The 20,000-nt window shown below is 44.6% G+C and overlaps 2 protein-coding genes across 2 annotated transcripts in view; one reads left to right on the forward strand and one right to left on the reverse strand.

Moving 5' to 3' along the window:
* LOC141984512 (vesicular inhibitory amino acid transporter-like) overlaps positions 1-15,644 on the reverse strand; it is a 50,738-nt gene extending 35,094 nt beyond the window's left edge. The window contains exons 1-2 of the mRNA XM_074947595.1: positions 15,025-15,644; positions 8,168-8,429 (exon numbers count right to left, since the gene is read on the reverse strand). Coding sequence (XP_074803696.1) covers positions 8,168-8,429; positions 15,025-15,644 — 882 coding nt within the window. The remainder of the gene's footprint in view (positions 1-8,167; positions 8,430-15,024) is intronic.
* On the forward strand, positions 386-7,051 carry LOC141983846 (uncharacterized). The gene is made up of 3 exons (XM_074946834.1): positions 386-1,434; positions 2,590-3,177; positions 6,946-7,051. Exons 1-3 carry the CDS (start codon positions 536-538, stop codon positions 7,049-7,051), a joined length of 1,593 nt encoding a protein of 530 aa, XP_074802935.1. The 5' UTR covers positions 386-535.
* Positions 15,645-20,000: the final 4,356 nt, after the last annotated feature.

Here is a 20,000-nt window from a genome sequence, read left to right on the forward strand (position 1 = left end):
CACTATCAGAGAATAGGTATTCTATTCCAGCACAGCAAAATTTTACAGCCAAGTTTTGTTTGTTTATTTCTAAACTTTGGGTGTAAAGTTAGTTAAAAACAGAGAGGTTAGAATGACCAAAACCGCGGCTCGACTACAGCTGGAATTAGCCAGATTTCAGGCTGAGGAAAGACAAAGGGAACATGAAAGACAGATAGAACTCATGCGGCTGAAGAAGGAGGAGAAGGAACAAGAAAGGGAGGCAGCGAAAGAGGCAGCAAAAGAGGCAGAACAACACCAAGCGGCTGCTCACAGGAGAGCTATGGAAGCAAGGGACAAAGAACTGGAGGAGAAGGAAAAAGAGAGGAAGTATGTGGAGGAGATAGTGAAGATAAAGGCTCAGCAGAATATCCCAACAAACCCTAGCAATCCTTCTCCAAGTACCACTTCCCATCCCAGAAAGTTCCCCACCTACAAGGCAGGCGATGATACTGAGGCCTTCCTAGAAAACTTCGAAAGGGCCTGCCTTGGGTACAACATCTCTACTGACCAATACATGGTAGAGCTGAGGCCACAGCTCAGTGGACCCTTAGCTGAGGTAGCAGCTGAAATGCCTAAAGAACACATGAACAAGTATGAACTGTTTAAATCCAAGGCAAGAGTCAGAATGGGGATAACACCCGAGCAGTCTCGTCGGAGGTTCAGAGCCCTAAGGTGGAAACCAGACGTGTCATTTACCCGACATGCCTACCACATTGTGAAACATTGGGATGCCTGGATATCAGGAGCAAGTGCCAAGTTGCCTGTCCAGTACAAGGGCTGGTCAGGAACGTGGACTTTTGCAGTCTATGATGATTATCCCATCCCCATGCTGTTGGGGGAAGACTTGGCCAATCATGTGAAGCAGGCCAAGAGGGTGGGAACGGTCACCCGCAGCCAGGCTAAACAAGCCGTGAGGCCTAGCTCTGTTCCGGAAACTTCTATCAGGACCCGGTCAGAGGTGATGGACCCGGACCCCAGACCAATGTCTGCAACAGCAGTAGTGGATCCAGTCCCAGAGACCCAGACGGAACCAGTCCCAGAACCGGAACCAGCCGAACAACCAACACCAGACCCATTGCCAGCACTGAATCCAGTACTTGCAACCTCAACACCAGAGGGCCCCACCGACCCTGAACTGGTAGCAGCCGATAACCCTACACAAGAGGCTCAGCCGGAGCCTGAATCCCAACATAGTGCACCAGCGGAGAGCGGTTCACAGTCAACAGAAACAGCTCCATCCCCTATATCACTTCCAGAGGGACCAAGCCTAGGTCCACAATCCAATGAGGAACTGATGTCTCCAGCATCAAGGGAACAGTTCCAGACCGAACAGGAAGCAGATGAAAGCCTCCAGAGAGCTTGGACGGCGGCACGGAGCAACCCACCGCCTCTCAGCTCTTCTAATCGATCCAGGTTTGTTGTAGAAAGAGGACTTTTATACAAGGAAACTCTTTCTGGTGGACACCAGGAAGACTGGCATCCTCAGAGACAGTTGGTAGTTCCAACTAAATACCGGGCCAAGCTCTTGAGCTTAGCCCATGATCACCCTAGTGGCCATGCTGGGGTGAACAGGACCAAAGACCGTTTGGGGGGGTCATTCCACTGGGAGGGAATGGGCAAGGATGTTTCTACCTATGTCCAGTCTTGTGAGGTGTGCCAAAGAGTGGGAAAGCCCCAAGACCAGGTCAAAGCCCCTCTCCAGCCACTCCCCATCATTGAAGTTCCATTTCAGCGAGTAGCTGTGGATATTCTGGGTCCTTTTCCGAAAAAGACACCCAGAGGAAAGCAGTACATACTGACTTTCATGGATTTTGCCACCCGATGGCCGGAAGCAGTAGCTCTAAGCAACACCAGGGCTAACAGTGTGTGCCAGGCACTAGCAGACATTTTTGCCAGGGTAGGTTGGCCCTCCGACATCCTCACAGATGCAGGGACTAATTTCCTGGCAGGAACTATGAAAAACCTTTGGGAAGCTCATGGGGTAAATCACTTGGTTGCCACTCCTTACCACCATCAAACAAATGGCATGGTGGAGAAGTTTAATGGAACTTTGGGGGCCATGATACGTAAATTCGTAAATGAGCACTCCAATGATTGGGACCTAGTGTTGCAGCAGTTGCTCTTTGCCTACAGAGCTGTACCACATCCCAGTTTAGGGTTTTCCCCATTTGAACTTGTATATGGCCGTGAGGTTAAGGGGCCATTGCAGTTGGTGAAGCAGCAATGGGAGGGATTTACACCTTCTCCAGGAACTAACATTCTGGACTTTGTAACCAACCTACAAAACACCCTCCGAACCTCTTTAGCCCTTGCTAAAGAAAACTTACAGGATGCTCAAAAAGAGCAAAAAGCCTGGTATGATAAACATGCCAGAGAGCGTTCCTTCAAAGTAGGGGACCAGGTCATGGTCTTAAAGGTGCTCCAGGCCCATAAAATGGAAGCATCGTGGGAAGGGCCATTCACGGTCCAGGAGCGCCTGGGAGCTGTTAATTATCTCATAGCATTCCCCACCTTCAACCGAAAGCCTAAGGTGTACCATATTAATTCTCTAAAGCCCTTTTATTCCAGAGAATTAAAGGTTTGTCAGTTTACAGCCCAGGGAGGAGACGACGCTGAGTGGCCTGAAGGTGTCTACTACGAAGGGAAATGTGCTGGTGGTGTGGAAGAGGTGAACCTCTCCATGACCCTTGGGCGTATGCAGCGACAGCAGATCCAGGAGCTGTGCACTAGCTACGCGCCAACGTTCTCAGCCACCCCAGGACTGACTGAACGGGCATACCACTCCATTGACACAGGTAATGCTCGCCCAATTAGAGTCCAACCTTACCGAGTGTCTCCTCAAGCTAAAACTGCTATAGAACGGGAGATCCAGGATATGTTACAGTTGGGTGTAATCCACCCCTCTGAAAGTGCATGGGCATCTCCAGTGGTTCTAGTTCCCAAACCAGATGGGGAGATACGTTTTTGCGTGGACTACCGTAAGCTAAATGCTGTAACTCGCCCAGACAACTATCCAATGCCACGCACAGATGAACTATTAGAGAAACTGGGACGGGCCCAGTTCATCTCTACCTTGGACTTAACCAAGGGGTACTGGCAGGTACCGCTAGATGAATCTGCCAAGGAAAGGTCAGCCTTCACCACACATCTCGGGCTGTATGAATTTAATGTAGTCCCTTTCGGGCTGCGAAATGCACCCGCCACCTTCCAAAGACTTGTAGATGGTCTCCTAGCGGGATTAGGAGAATATGCAGTCGCCTACCTTGACGATGTGGCCATATTTTCGGATTCCTGGGCAGACCACCTGGAACATCTACAAAAAGTCCTTGAGCGCATAAGGGAGGCAGGACTAACTGTTAAGGCTAAGAAGTGTCAAATAGGCCTAAACAGAGTGACTTACCTTGGACACCAGGTGGGTCAAGGAACTATCAGCCCCCTACAGGCCAAAGTGGATGCTATCCAAAAGTGGCCTGTCCCAAAGTCAAAGAAACAGGTTCAATCCTTTTTAGGCTTGGCCGGTTATTACAGACGATTTGTACCGCACTACAGCCAAATCGCCGCCCCACTGACAGACCTAACCAAAAAGAAACAGCCAAATGCTGTGCAGTGGACCGAAAAGTGTCAGAAGGCCTTTAACAAGCTTAAAGCGACACTCATGTCTGACCCTGTACTAAGGGCCCCAGACTTTGACAAACCGTTCCTAGTAACCACAGATGCGTCCGAGCGTGGTGTGGGAGCAGTTTTAATGCAGAAAGGACCTGATCAAGAATTCCACCCTGTAGTGTTCCTCAGCAAAAAACTGTCTGAGAGGGAAAGCAACTGGTCAATCACTGAAAAAGAATGTTACGCCATTGTCTACGCTCTGGAAAAGCTACGCCCATATGTTTGGGGACGGCGTTTCCACCTGCAAACCGACCATGCTGCACTGAAGTGGCTTCACACCGTCAAAGAAAATAACAAAAAACTTCTTCGGTGGAGTTTAGCTCTCCAAGATTTTGATTTCGACATCCAACACATCTCAGGAGCTTCTAACAAAGTGGCTGATGCACTCTCACGTGAAAGTTTCCCAGACTCAACTGGTTAAAATCGTCCTTGAGATGTGGAAAATATTGTTAGTCTTTATGTACTTGGTAGCATATTTAGAGATGCATGTGTCTTATTAACTCTGTTTTCCTAGAGCTCCAGGAAGAAATCCCAGCCAGTGTTTCACCCTAGCTGAGATTTGGGGGGCGTGTCATAAATAGAAAGGGAAGGGTAAACCCCTTTAAAATCCCTCCTAGCCAGAGGAAATCTCCTCTCACCTGTAAAGGGTTAAGAAGCTAAAGGTAACCTCGCTGGCACCTGACCAAAATGACCAATGAGGAGACAAGATACTTTCAAAAAGCTGGTAGGAGGGAGAGAAACAAAGGGTTTGTGTGTCTGTCTACATTTTGTCTTTGCCGGAGATAGACCAGGAATGAAGCCTTAGAACTTTTAGTAAGTAATCTAGCTAGGTATGTGTTAGATTATGATTTCTTTAAATGGCTGAGAAAAGAATTGTGCTGAATAGAATAACTATTTCTGTCTGTGTATCTTTTTTGTAACTTAAGGTTTTTGCCTAGAGGGGTTCTCTATGTTTTGAATCTAATTACCCTGTAAGGTATTTACCATCCTGATTTTACAGGGGGGATTTCTTATTTCTAATTACTTCTATTTTTATTAAAAGTCTTCTTGTAAGAAAACTGAATGCTTTTTCATTGTTCTCAGATCCAGGGGTTTGGGTCTGTGGTCACCTATGCAAATTGGTGAGGCTTTTTATCCAACATTTCCCAGGAAAGGGAGGGTGCAAGTGTTGGGAGGATTGTTCATTGTTCTTAAGATCCAAGGGTCTGGGTCTGTAGTCACCTAGGCAAATTGGTGAGGCTTTTTACCAAACCTTGTCCAGGAAGTGGGGTGCAAGGTTTTGGGAAGTATTTTGGGGGGAAAGACGTGTCCAAACAGCTCTTCCCCAGTAACCAGTATTTGTTTGGTGGTGGTAGCGGCCAATCCAAGGACAAAAGGGTGGAATATTTTGTACCTTGGGGAAGTTTTGACCTAAGCTGGTAAAGATAAGCTTAGGAGGTTTTTCATGCAGGTCCCCACATCTGTACCCTAGAGTTCAGAGTGGGGGAGGAACCTTGACAGTAGTGATGGAATACTTTATTTTACATCTTCCTAATAGCTGTTTTCTGGCCGCTTGCACTACTTCAGGACACAGTAGGCTTAGTGGGATTTTTATTTTGACATTCTTTTTCTTTGGCTCGCCATGTCATCTCATCTGACTACACTCCTCTTCCATGCAGTTGGTATGTAAAGACTCCTTTGGCACTACGATATTGTTAGAATCTAGACTAGTGTGAAAACCAGTGTAAAATTTTGCCCCTTTATTGCTAGCTAGAAGGGTAACTTGAACCAATCTGCCAGAGTATACTTTTCTTCATCCCTTTATCTTGTAATTTTGGGTTATGTCTCTTCTTAAAGGTAGTTTTAACTGCACACAGGTTTTCATTTGCATGTTCAGTGGAAGAATATGAAACATGTTTCCTTGGAAACTTTAAATGTCTGAAACAACCATTTACATAAACAATGCTGTCATCAAAATTTCACATTCTTCAGTTGAAGGAAAAAAACTTAAACATATCCAATTGAAATAAGTACTATTTAATAAGCAGACAATCTAAAAAAGGCCTCTTTACTGAATGTCATAATGACCAAAAAGTTACCTACCCTTAAAATATTTCCAGATTATAATATAATTTCATTTGTGGATTAATTGTGTGCACTGAAATAACTGTTTAGAGTGTTTTCAAATTCAACTTAAACATTTATCTCTAATTGCCATGCAAAACACTGTTGCCCTTTCCTCTGGGTAAGGCAAAAACAACTGTCATTCCCATTTTAACAGAGCTTGTTTCCACCTGTCAAGAGCATTCTGGTTGCTTTAATCATTCTGTTCATAACTCCTGATTTTTCTCTTGTAAGGTTTGCACAGAAATTCCCTCAAATTCTTATATGTTCAGTGATCTGTGCCAACTCAAGATTTTTTTTTTCTGCCTTAGATACCTATTTTATAGAATTTCCCAAACCAAACATAAAGGTTTTTTTCCCCCATACTTCAGAGAAGTTCAAGAACAGAAAACACAAAATGTATTGCACACCTGCTCTGGTGCACTTACCCACATACAATATATCCATTAGAAAACTCCAACTGTATTAGTAAATAAATCATAATTTCCCACTTTGCAACCTTCATGCTCCCCCATAAACAAAACACAGCAAAACCATAGCTTGCCCCCTGTTGCTGTTGTGTTCTGTTTTAAAATACTGGACCAAGCAAGACTAAGTAGCAGGGTTCAAAGCTGTTGACACTAAGGGTATGTGTACACTGCAACAAAACACCCACAGCTCACCTGGGTCAGCTGACTCGGACTTGTGGAGCTTGGGCCGTGGGGTTATCAAATTGCAATATAGATGTTCAGACTTCTGCTGGAACCCGGATCTGGGACTTTCCTGCCTCATGGGGTCTCAGAGCTGGGCACCAGCCCAAGGCCAAATGTCTACACTGCAATTTTATTGCCTTGCAGCCCAAACCACCCTCCTACCCCAGCCCACCATCCACCAGCCTGAATGATTTGACCTGGGCCAGCCACAGGTAATTTTACTGCAGTGTAGACAGACTGTGAATGAAGCCCTTCTTCCTGAACTGATTAGCTACTTTGTCCTTTTTAAAAAATCTTTTAATAATCTGCCATATGTAAGTAGTATTGCTACTGTATTGCTAAATATCTAGTTCTATATTGGAATCTATAATAATAATTAATAATAAGTAATATAATATTGTATTTAAATAGATCCAGGAGTCTTAAACCACTTTGAGCGACTGGTATTATTACCTATATTTTTCAGATGGCGAAACAATGGCAAAGAGAGGTTAAGTGACTTGCCAAAGGTCACACAACAAGGCATTGATAAAACTGGGTCTAGAAACAAAGTCCCTTGCTCTCCAAAGTGAAATGATTTTATTAAAGTCAATGGCAAAACTCCCATTGACTGTGCTGGGGCCAGGATTTCACCCCCAGCCCATTGTGCTGATAGACCATGCTGAGAGGCTGCAAGAACTGACTTGTCACTAAAATGTATTTCCATTGTTGTATTATGTTTGTATGTCTATGTTCATAGTTAAACACATTTAGCGTATGATACGTAACTTTGACTTAAATTTTATTGTATTTTTATTCATTTTACATTAGATATAGCTTGGAAACTTTGAGACATAGACAATGTTTAGGGTTTTTTTCCCCCCCAACAAGATTGGGGGGTCAGAAGAAGATGAACAAGCAAATGTCCATTAAAGTTATCAAAGTCTCAGACAACAGTGGAAGAACTTTTTTTTCATATTTAGGGTGTCATGAAAATTTGCAAGTGAGCTACTGATTAGTGTATAAACAATGCTAAATGTGAAGTATGTCTTTAGACATTTGTTTCTTCTTACTGTGTGATGTCTCAAATGAAAAGGAGGGGGAGGGAAAAAGCAGTTTTAAAAACAATGTTAAGCTAAATTTATGGATATGAAAAAAAACACTTTTTCCATCAAGAAAATTATGGAACCAAGTTTAAATTTGATGTCTAATAAAAAGTGTTATTTTATTATTACTCTCTTTGGTCCAAATTCATAGTCATCAGTTAAATTAGACCTGGCATGAAACTGGTCTTAAATACATTGTCTCTGGTTTTGTGAGATGTTTACATATTGTATCTCAGATTTATCTCCACCTTCTTTAACTTGGTGATTTTTTCAGAATACAAATGTACACATGGAAAGGCAATTCCAAACCTAAAGAAGCAGTTAGCATCTCTTTATTTTCATTTTGTTTAATTATTTTCAGAATCTTTCTCTCTTTTGAGAATGTCCCTACCTCTCCCGGGACTCCCTTTTGACCTTTGTTCCCTGTTTTTAAAGTGTAAGTTTCATGTAGAAACGTTGAAATATGTCAGTAATAAATTAATCCACCATCTGAGATGAAATCAAAAACCTTCCGAGTGTTGTGAAATGATGATATAGTTAAAGCAAAACAAAACAGAGTAAGTCTTTAAAATGATGATTAATGTAAATAGGTAAGCATTTTACCTGTATGGCATTGGTAACATTCCATCCAGCTTCCCAAGTGGTGATCAGTTTGATCTGGGCACCTTGCATGTGAGCCTTGGATTGATATCCTGGATCCTGGTGGGAGACATTAAACTCAAGGGTCATGGTAGCATCTTGTTCCTCTTTTTCCTCGCTGTGGGTCCGGTTAAGCTCATCCCTTCTGGCAAAATTCACATTTTCTTCGTCAGCATCTAGGCAACCTTCCCATTTCACCAGCCTGAAAAATAGGGACTGTGTACCCCTAAAGCGATGGGGAAGAGATGAAAGAGTCTGCTTCAGGTAAGCCATCCTGAATACCAGCTATTAAAATAAAATCTTTTCCTGGCTGTCTTTATTTTTTGCAGTAGTTGTGTGTTGTTAGTCCCTTTGTTAATTAGCATTGACACTGTAGCTATGATTTATGAGGTCTGTTGGCCTTCAGTCTTTTATTTGTGTCAGTTTCAAATGGCAAACTAAAGGAACATCCCCAGGGTCTTCAAGGTGCTGCTCAGAGTAAATGAGGTTTAGTAGCCTGCAAGCTGAAATTTACAATTCAAATCCTTTTACTTATGGTAAGTACATAGATCAGTCACTCGTGAAGAAGCTACAAGTGGTTGCAAGAATCTGTTCCTGGAAATTATGCAGACATGTTTTTCAATACAAGTAAATATTCCTCAAAAAAATTACTGCATTAAAAAGCAGCATTGACTGACTGATATAAACCAAATGAATGTAATATATATAGAAGTTAATAGAGCAGGCTATTTTGGGGTTAAATTAAGGTTTATTACATTGTCCATGAGCTAAGTAGTCCCATCATATTTAGACCAAATTATATCATTCATGTGTAGAGTTATAACATCACAACAACTTTAAAAAGAATAATTTATTCAAAATTAACTAGAGAATGGGGGCAAATATAAATATAAATAACTATCTACTTCTCCAGATGTGAGAATTTCCTGCTCTTATTTATTGTCTACAGAGGTCAGTAGAACTTTAAAAATGTTTTAAAAACATAAGCTCAAAGTTTAAAACTTCTAGCATATTTATAACCATTTCTATTTCATAGTATTTTTCTGAGGAGAGAGAGGAGCATTTTTTAATGCTGTTTAGCTCTGTCTGTTCATTCCAGGGCTATAAATAAAGATACATTAGTCTTTATACACCATAAGACCATAGAAATGGTATCTATTTTGTTTCCCTTACTTTCATGGAGAGGCACCTGGGATTTGTGCAAGGAAGGAAAAGAGAGGGAGTGTAGTTTCAGGATTCACTAGTTTTTAGTGTCATCTCTGCCCCTTTTCTGCATAGAAAAGCAATCTTCTCCTGAGAGTCTGGTGTTAAGGGAATCTGCCAGTATCCCTTTGTTAAATCCAGAGTGGTGATATATTGGGCTTCTCCCATCCAGTCTGAGTTCATCCACTCAAGGCAGGGGGTAGATATCATTTCTGAAACTGTTCACCTTTCTGAAGTCTATACAGAAATGTAGTGAGTCATCTGACTTTGGAACCAGCAGAGTAGGACTTCGCAAGTCACTTTGGGATATCCCGAGTTCTGACATGACCTTGAGCTCTTTCTTGATACCCCTCCTCAATTTTTTGGGGATTGGTTGGAGCTCTTCTGTATTACTTTACTGGGTTCCATATTAATGTGATTGTGGCCCATGGATATGTTCTCAGGATGGGCTGAGAATATCTTTGTAAAAGTGATTGGAGTGCCTGTTTTGTTTGCTTCTGGTTTAGGGTCTCTCTGAGGGGCACTGAGCTTTCTTTCAGGCAATCTCTAATTTGGGATCCCAGTTCCTCAGCATATGGCATGATGAAGTGGCTCTCCCTGGCTTCAGCAAATTTACATGGTCAATTTGTGATTCATTCCTCCCATTTGTCTGATTAAATAGTTTGCAGTTCCATCTCATTTACCACCTCATAAGGGTCTTGCCACTTGACCATCAGCTTTGATTCAGAGATTGTTGCCTGACTGGAAGACACATAGTCTTGTCCCTTTATTATAATGTAACTGTTGTACCTGTGCTCCTTCCTCTAGCATAGCGTCCCATAGCTTCCAGTCTCTCATGTAACTTTAAGACATATTGTACAAGGTTTTTGGTTCTTGGAGCCTGGCTTTCCCATGTCTCTCACACCATGTCTAGTATGCCTCTTGGTGGTTGCCCATATAGCACTTGCAGTGGTGAAAACCCTGTCAAAGCTTTTGATACTTCCTTCATGGAGAAAAGTAGGGCCAGGAGTAGATGGTCCCAATGTTAAGAGTCTTGGATAATGAATTTCTTGAGCATTCTCTTTACCATCTGATTAAGTCTTTCCACTGGACATCTGTCTATGGATGGTACACAGATGAGTAGGGCCCTACCAAATTAATGGACATGAAAAATGCGTCATGGACCACGAAATCTGGTCTCCCCCCGTGAAATCTGATCTTGTGTGTGCTTTCACCCTATACTATACAGATTTCACAAGGAAGACCAATGTTTCTCAAACTGGAGGTCCTGACCCAAAAGGAAGTTGCAGAGGGTCACAAGGCTATTTTAGAGGGGGGTGGTAGTATTGCCACCCTTACTTCTGCACTGCCTTCAGCGCTCAGCGGCCAGAGAGCAGTGGCTGTTGGCTGGGTGCCCAGCTCTGAAGGCAGTGCCCCGCCAGCAGCAACACAGAAGTAAGGTGGCAATACCATCCCATGCCACCCTTACTTCTGCACCGCTGCCTTCAGAGCTGGGCAGCCGTAGCGTGGCAGCTGCTGACTGAGGGCCCATCTCTGCAGGCAGCAGCGCTGAAGGGTGGCAACACCATACCACGCCATCCTTACTTCTGTGCTGCTGCTGGCAGTGGCTCTGCCTTCAGAGCTGGGCTCCCAGCCAGCAGCCGCCGCTCTCCAGCTGCCCAGCTCTGAAGGCAGCACCGCCGCCAGCAGCAGTGCAGAAGTAAGGGTACTAGTACCACACTCCTCCATACAATAACCTTGCGACACCCCCTCCCCCACAACTCCTTTTTGGGTCAGGACCCCTACAATTACAACACCATGAAATTTCAGATTTAAATAGCTGAAATCATGAAATTTATGATTTTAAAAATCCTATGACTGTGAAATTGAACAAAGTGGACCGTGAAATTGGTAGGGCCCTACAGATGTGTATAATGCTTTGACTTTTAGTAGGTCACAGAACTCTCTTATCAACCAGATTGTAAAACCTGTTCCCTGGTCCATCATGATGTCTTTGGGAGTCCCTACCCAGGCAAAGACCTTCAGCAGCTCATTAGCAATAGTCTTGTCATTCATTGTCTGGAATGGTATGACTTCTGGCTACTGGGTGACCAAGTCCATGATAACAAGAATATGCTGGTGTCCAGAGGCACTCTTCTCTAGGAGGCTGTGGTGGGGTGGTCGTCCCACCCACTGAGAACAGGGCTGCAATAGGCCTTTTGAGGCTGCGCAGGCCAGCAGCCAAATCAGAGAAGGCCTGGGGATAGCCAATCGGGGCCAGGCTAGGTCCTATATAAAGGCTGCCTAGCAGTTGAGAAGGCAGTCTCTCCCTGACTAGCAAGACAGAGCAGTGCTGGGCAGGCTCGGGGGAGCAGGAGAGAGCTCCAACCCCGTTACCTGCCAGGCTGCAGATCCTGCTACAAAGGGCCTAGAAGGTGCCCAGGGCGAAAGGGGAAGTGGCACAGGGAAGAATAGACGGATGAGAGGGTAATGAAGGAGGTCAGAAAGAGGCTGCCGCTAGAGGGTCCCTGGGTTGGGACTCAGAGTAGCAGGCAGGCCTGGCTTACACTGCATCTGGCCATGGAAGACAGGGGCCAATACAGACTGCAACTTGCCCCTGAGCTAAGGGGCTAGGCTTTGGGTTGTGGTTGGCCACTGAGGCAGGTGCGAGTCCCAAAGACTGATGTTAACCGTGCCCCCCCCACCCCCCCGGAAGGGGCTGAGTCTGGAGTAGTGGGCACTGCCGGAGGACAGTGTCCTGAAGTGGATGCCGCTGAGCGGGGAGCAATGCAGGTCCCAGGGCAGCAGAATGGACAATGGGCAAGACACCACGTGCTGAGGACACTCTGCAGGGGACAGAGCTAATTCCCGGAACAACCAGCGGGAGATGCCAGCAGTGGTGAGTCTTGACCCAGTCACACGGGCATATAAGAATGATTATTATTGATTCAAAGAGGATCTCCATCAAGGGAAAGGGTACTAGTAGAGACCATGGGACTCCTTTGGTGACCACTAGTTAGCATTTAGGGCATGACACACACAAATTCTCAACTTCTTTAAGGACCCCGGGCAAAAGTATTGGGTCAGGATCCTAGACTGTGTCTTATCCAGGGCCGGCCCACAACGTTTTGGCACCTGAGGCGGGGAGCTCAAATGATGCCCACCCATTCCTCCTCGCTTGGGCCAAAACTTTGAAAGGTCTCAATTCTGCCTTCTTCCTGTTCTACTCCTCTCATAGTACTGCTCTGCTACCTACCCCAATAAAGGAGAACTAACAACTTAAAATGCCTTGTTCAAAAATTAAGTAACACTTAACTTTCAAACACCTGAACAGTAAATGTAACTTTTCTTGTCTGCATAGTAAACACTGGCATTTTTATCTGTTTGAATAATCAAAGAGGTGCTTTCTGTGTCTTCTTGTTTGCAAAGATTTGAACTGCTTCCTGTGGAAGGTCCACACTCTGGACCAGCTCATGCTCTATTGCAGGGACATTTTCACTAGGTTCTGTTGCTGCACAACGCACCATTAAAGCCATTTGTTCCGTAAGGCTGATGTCAGGTGTGCAGTCCAGAATAACAGAGTAATATCTTGCTGACTTCAGATCTGCCACAATTTTCCGTTTGACTTTTGTTGCCAGTAACTGTATGATCTCATTCTGAATTGTTTTTCCAAGGTAGTGGTGTGTGTACATTTCTTGGGTGGTGACTCTTCTTAGATGCTCCTGGAGTACAGCATCAAACTCAGCCATCAGCTCCACAATTTTAAGGAAGTTTCCATAGTTTGGCACATACAGCTGATCTGAAGTGCCACGCAGTGCTAGGTTTTAGGTAGCAAGCATTCTCACAATGGCAATGAGCCTTTTCAGAACATTTTGCCAGTAAAGAGACTCTGATGCAATCTTCTCTTGATGCTGATCATCTATGGTAGCCTTTAACCTTAGTCTCATCTCAAGCTCTTTTCAGCTATGGAATGCTCTCTGGTGATTTGCTGCCTTCTCATGGCATGCCGGATTTCTAGCCAGATTTTTCTAGTCCTTTGTTCCTGTAGAACCCAATGTGGCTGGAACATTAGATTGGAAGAGTTTGTAACAAAACAGTATGCAGCTTTCTGGGTTTTTGAGTACATAAGCCATGGCCTCTCCACTTTGTCACCATTGGGGATTTCACGCCATAATGTGTTGGATGGAAACTTCTATTTTCATTGTCTTTGTGGAACATGAAGTTTTTCACTTCCTGTGGCCCATGCAGTACAAGGAAGTCCCTCAGGCTACTGCTCAAGTGGGTCCACAGTCCTGGATCATCTAGACTTAAGGAACTAAACTCAGCAGCAGCTGTTTCTTGCACCTCCACCATGCTCTTCCCTGATCTACACTTTTTTTTAGGAATGTGCATGGTTACATCCATTTGAGATGGAGATACAGATACTGCAGTAGCTGCCAGGTCACCTGCACTCTGCCTAACTGGAAGATCAGGCATCTCCTCATTGGGGCTGGAAGGCTCGCCGTGAACATTTGTGTCTATGTATCTCAGGACAGCTCCTTCCCCCTTGGATAGAAAAGCCTCCTTTGCTTTTTCTTTTTCTGAATGCTGCCCCAGAGGGGTGTTTTCTTCTTTCACTCATGACTGCTGTTCGGTGCCAGCTATAGTGGCTCTCACACTCAGTTGAAGGGGACAAATAAGCAGGCTGGTAGCAGGGCCTGAATGAGAGAAGATATCAGCATCTTAAGGGCCTAACTGGCTCCTACTACTTCAGTTGACTGCCTGTTCTCCTCAAGTGGGTTCAGGGAAGCAGCGGGAAACAGGAAGCTCCCTGAGAAGCTGGTGTTAATCAGCCCAGGCTCCTGGGGGTGCTAGAGAGGTACACAAGAGGTTCCTCCTCCTCTCTCTCCCTGCAGCTCCTGCTGCTTTCTGTTGTTCCCTCTCACCTTTTCTCCTGCCTGTTGTCTCTTGTGCCCTCCTTCTTCCAGCACAGCACTCCACCATCTCTGCATCTAGAGCAGAGAGAATACATATGCACCAGCAGCAGACACAATTTTCTACACTCTGGGTCCTAGTGGCACCCGCCCCCCCCCACCACAGTCTGGCACCTGAGGCGGCCGCCTCAGTTCGCCTCATGGTAAGGCCAGCCCTGGTCTTATCATTCCCATAGTGTCCTGCACATAGGATTACGTGCGCTGAATGTAGGAGCTCAAGATGATATAACCAGGGCACAAGTAATTGCATCCATATCTCATGCCTCTGCTTGTCCTGGTCTAGATATAGTGTTCTGCATTTTCAGTTTTTGTTTATAAAAAAAAAATTCTGGGAATTTGTCAGTGTTCATTTTCCAAACATTAAAACCAGGATGAAATCAGGCAAAAACAAGAATTAAAAAAATCAGGGTGGAGGTGAGGGGGAGAGATGGGGACTTTCATAATATACACATTTTACTACAGTATAACTGAAACCTTTTTTTATGTACAAAGGTATTTTTTGTCTCTCTGAGCTAGTAGTTTTTCCAGAAATCCTGGTTTGTATACTCTTACTCTGAAGAGAATTATGCATCCTCACTATTGAGCCTCTTGCTGTCTTGGAGGTAGTCCAACTTTGAAAATAAGTGCTCTGTATCAGTAGATCCAGGGGGTACACCCAAAGCTCACCTTGCCAATTTGCTGGAGTTGGGAAGTGTGTTTTGATGACTGGTCCAAAAAGCCAGCACATCTAGTTTCATATTATCAGGGTTAGGCATGTTCAGATTTGAAATTTCATCTTTATTGGCAGATGGTTGAAACATTCTGGAATAACAGTCATAGTGTGCTGAAAATACCTTGAGGAAGGGGTGCAACACCTGGATGACATTCCAAAAAGAATCTTTGGCCCCAAACATTTTGGGGGTCAGTTTATGAGCTACAGTCATTTCCCATTTCTTGTGAGCATTGTATTGAAGGTTTTGAATGCTTTTTTGGTTCTCGTGTTCTCTGGTCATAAGGATTTCCAGAAACAGCTGGGTTTTCTCACCATATGTTTCTCCTGAAGTTTTTATGCTCATTTCAGCTGAGATTTTGGTTGTTGGGATCCGGAAAACATCTGAATTGGCAAACATGTTGGGAGTAGTCAGAGAAAACTCCAATATTTTGTGTGTGTCACACAGTGATTCCAAGTTTTCAACAATGAATGTTACCTTGGTGCGCAGAATCTGGTGGTCATTTTGGTTATTTGCCAGTCTCTTCAGAGTTTCTGCTTTAGAACCAACAAACTCAGGATGCTCTAGGAGATGCATTAGCGCAGTCCATGCATTATTTACAAGATAGGCAGGGAAGTACAAGCTCATTCACCTATGTGGTACACCAGGGGTAGATAATCGGCAGTTGGCTTTGCACTCATCTCACACTGTGTAAAACAAAGCCTTAAACTTGTTTGCATACTTGAAAATGGCTCCAAATCCAATGATGCAAGATTTCACGTCTTTCATTTCTTCTGTACGGTAGCTACTGACAGTACAACACTAATTAGGTGAGCAGGGCAGGTAGTACATAGCAATTCCAGTTTCTGATTGAGTTTAATCTCCTGTGCAAACTTAGCCATGTAGGAAGCAGAATCTGTGTTTAGTTGTAGCCACATTTTCCCAAGCTAGTTGGTACATATCAAACATGTCAGTTATTGCTGCATTGACAAAATGTTTATCAGCAGAGGGGATGAATGTCACATCAGCACAAAACAATGCAGGTTTATTCACTTTGAAATCAAAAACAAAAGGCCAAGGTTTATTCACTTTGAAATCAAAAACAAAAGGCCAAGAATTGGACAGTCCAAAGCATCAGGAGACTCGTCAAAAATCAGACTAGACACCACATTTCCATCAGTCTAGATACTAAAATATCATCATTTTATTTCAGATACTTACGAGTGAGGTTGTCTGCATTTGGAAGGGTTTTTGCTGCTGCACAGTATTATCTCACAAAGTCACCAATAGGCCCCTCTACAATTAACAGTGATTGTCTGGCAAAACAAAGAGCATGCACAAATTCATTGACACAATCATGCTGTGTCTTCTCTTTCATTAAAGTCACAGTGAAAGCCATGGTGACTGTTTGTCCCAAAATTCACTTTCTTTAAGCTTCTTGTGTCTCTTGCTTTCAACACGCTCCTTTATTCTGTCAGCACGAGCACTGACCTCAATGCTGTAGTCCTTGCAGCGCAATGCATCGTCCTCATTCCATCTTTACTTTTCTTGACACTTTCTAAGCACTGATTTTTCTTGTTGGTATTCAGGCATAGATTTGCATTTTCACCCCATCTTTATCATTTTACCTTATCTTTATCTGCAGAGGATTGATTTAAATTCAGCGCCACACTAAATGAACTCAGAGAAATAGATGGGCAGCATCTCCTTGTGAGTCAATCATAGTGCGATATTAATGTTAGATTTTTCTAATCTCCACAATATGTGTGTTCTGTGTTTTACACTGTAGAACTGCTTCAGTCTCAGAGCTCCAGGACACAACAATTGCATAAAGCATTAGGGTTTCTTTTTTTTTTTTTTTTAAAAAGTAGCCCCCCAAAATATTGAGTGGATTGATAAATTGGTATAAATTAGTAAATACCAAACTCCTTTAATAAAAAACCTTGTAAATTTTTTGGTGAAAACTGAAAATGCAAAACACTATCTACATGATATAACAAGTCGGTCTTAATGACAAAAATGAGGGTATGGTCATGCCCTCAGGAGGTCCACCTCCGCATTGTCTATCACTGCTACTTTGTTCAATGGCCCAGCTCAAAGTATCATCATTTCTTTGCTCCATGCAGAAATCCAAGAAGCCCGTTCGCCTCTTTGGGTCCAGTTGCAGAGGGGCTGTCTCATTTTGGCCTATGGAACGCTGTTCTGCCGCATCTTCTGGATTGACTATAGAGTCTGTGGTCTTCATTATGCCTATGAAGGGGGTCGCCTATATCACCTCTCTCTGGGACTTCTTCCTTCTAGGCCATGAGGTAAGTAGGTTAGGGTCCTTAATGGGGAACAAAACTCCTAATGTTTCTTCTGGAGTGTCTTCTTTAGGCTCCTGCACTAAGGGAAGCTTCTGTAAAAGTTCAAGGAAAAATGTCCAGTCTCAATAAACATCACTGGGTAGGGGATATCCAGAGGCACACATATCGTCCTCTGATTCCCATGAATGGCCAATTTTACTGTCATCTGTAGAACATCTCCATGGATGCATTTAATGGTGATTTTTCCCTTTTCAAGCTTCCCTCCTGTTTTCACTTTCTGCTCTTGGAAAAATGTCTGGTTATATCCTGAGTCAACATGGGCCAGTGGTTCTTGACCATTCACTTCTACTGGAATTGTGAGTTTCCCTGGGCTTTTCCCCCCAGGCCCTATTCTGTCCTGTCCACACCTGCCTGAAATTATACTCCATTGTATGGGCAGTCATGAAACCTGTGTCCCTGTTGTCCACAGGAGTAACAGGCTATTGAATCTGTCCCTTGTCTTCTATGGTCTTGTCCTCTTTGAGTTTCACTGGGCCCTTGTTCCTTTGTTGTGGGGCATTTAAATCATGGGCCTGCTGTCCTGGGGAAATCTTACATCCTGCCAGATGACCAGGCAGGTGTCTGGGTTTTCTTGTAGTTTACCCAATATGGGCCACCTCCATCCTGGAATACTCAGGCCATTTCCTTCTCCAGTGTATATGAGGTAGGTAATTCTGCAGCAGAAGGCCCTTGGATGGCTTGAATTGCCATATAGTTCTCCATAAGCTGGGCGATGTCTGCTAGGATTACCAGGGGGTGTCTGCAAGCCAGTCTCAGTCTGAAGACAGAATAATCTGTACCAACAGTTCCGTAACTGAGTTGTACTCTCTGGGATCCCATTTGAGACTCTGGCTTAAATCAACACCAGCAGAAGTCCTCTAGCCTTTGTATGATTGCCCACGATCATGGTACAGGCAAGTAGCGCTTGTGTTGGAAATGGTGGCTATAGGTTTGTTCCTCTAGACCTAGCTAGTCCCATATGGCAGCCTTCACCTATTAACAGTCCTGGGCTGCTGCATCTTCAAGTACCTAGTATATTGCTTGGGTTTCCCCAGTGATTGAGCAAGCCAGATTGCCCACAGAGCTGGGGGCCATTGAGAGGCCATTGTCAGTCTTGCTAAAGGTACCAAGAATGAATGGTTCCCTGAAGTGTAGGGGACACATTCCACTTAGTGGTGGGACCCTGAGAAGTTGCAGCTGGTACAATGGATGGTAGACCTGGTAACAACTGTTGCTGGTGCAATGCCATCTGTTTGAACAGTTGTTGATGCTTCAACTTGAGCACAGCAACAACAGGACAGCCATTGATTCACCTCCAGAGCTTCCCTTTTCTGCTGAGACAATTAAACTCAGCCCCACTTCTGGCACCACATTGCCCCTAGAGCACTTGACAATCTCTCTAGAAGTCCCAATTTTCTCGTAACTGGTTTCCCTCTATTCATCTCAAATTAGCCCTGACCATCAACTTAACCTGACATGAGTCAGTCAGCCTGTGATGGGGTGGACTAGGTCCGGAGGGCCCCTTCTGGAGGCAGCATGGCCCTACCTCACTCAGCCCCAGAAAAGAGAAGTCCTCCAAGCAGCCAATCAGGGTCCATAAGGACCATAGAAAAGGAAGCAGCAAAGGCCAAGCTGTCAGTTACTGCCTGGAGCTTGAAGAGGGAGAACTAGGTGCCTGGAAGAGCAACAGGACCATGGATAGCTCACTGCAGGCAGGACTGAGCTTGGGGCAGGCTGCCAAAGACTGGGTACCTAGCTAGCTGGAAGAGCAGCAGGACTATAGACAGGTCAGTGTGGGCAGACTTAGCCCAAGACCTAGCCAGATTGGTGAGGGTACTGTGATTGGCCCTACTGGTCTGGTTGAAGACTGAGCAGGGAGGGCTGCCAAAGGACATGAACTGAGGGTACTGAGATGGCCCCTGTTGGGCTATTAAAGAAGGCAGTGCCACTGGGGAAGAAGCCTTGGTGCCATGGCCCAATACCAGGGCCATGTGAAAGAACTAGAGACTGTATGCCCTGGAAGGGGTGTGTGTGACTCAGCCAGAGGACTGAGTCATCAAAGACCTGGTGTATAGCCATCAGCCAGGGGGGTGCTTGTGAGAGGTAGGTGCTACCCTGTTGTAAGAACTGTATGAAAACCTGGCTCACACTGATCAGAAAGAGGGTACCTGTAAGAGGTGGGTTCTGATGCCGTTACACAGCCCTTAAACTCCAGGGCTTGCAGTCTTCCTTTGTCTCCTAGACAGCTTCTTAGAAGCAGTCTGGCATAGGGGCTGTTGCCTTCTGCTATCTTTCTGGCCTTTCTACCTCCCCAATGCTCTTTCAATCTGTTCTTTCCTTTATAGCTGGGCTTGTTTTCCTTATTGGTCCCAGCTGTGAGTGCATGCCTCCACGATTGGCACTACTGGCAGCTGTGCTGGGGTGTGCCCAGCCTGGTTGCCTGTAAATAGGGAAGACTCTCTCCTCTCCTCTCCCTTCTGTCTGTGCTCAGTATGGGGTTTGTAAACCCAATATAGTGTCCTATAACTTCCCTGCCTGAAGGATTTACAGCAGCAGATCTGGATTTTAACAGCCCCACTGTATGTATGGGGTCGGATTAAGGTCTTGT

The sequence above is a fragment of the Natator depressus genome, chromosome 3 (genome assembly GCF_965152275.1).
Source record: "Natator depressus isolate rNatDep1 chromosome 3, rNatDep2.hap1, whole genome shotgun sequence".
NCBI classification, from domain to species: Eukaryota; Metazoa; Chordata; order Testudines; family Cheloniidae; genus Natator; species Natator depressus.

Excerpts from the sequence above, each read along its gene's own strand:
- LOC141983846 (XM_074946834.1), top strand. The coding sequence starts at position 536 with ATGGTAGAGCTGAGGCCACAGCTCAGTGGACCCTTAGCTGAGGTAGCA. Across the intron at positions 1,435-2,589 it reads AGCTCTTCTAATCGATCCAG|AGAATTAAAGGTTTGTCAGT; the intron begins GTTTGTTGTAGA and ends CTTTTATTCCAG. Across the intron at positions 3,178-6,945 it reads TTCACCACACATCTCGGGCT|ATGGCGAAACAATGGCAAAG; the intron begins GTATGAATTTAA and ends TATATTTTTCAG.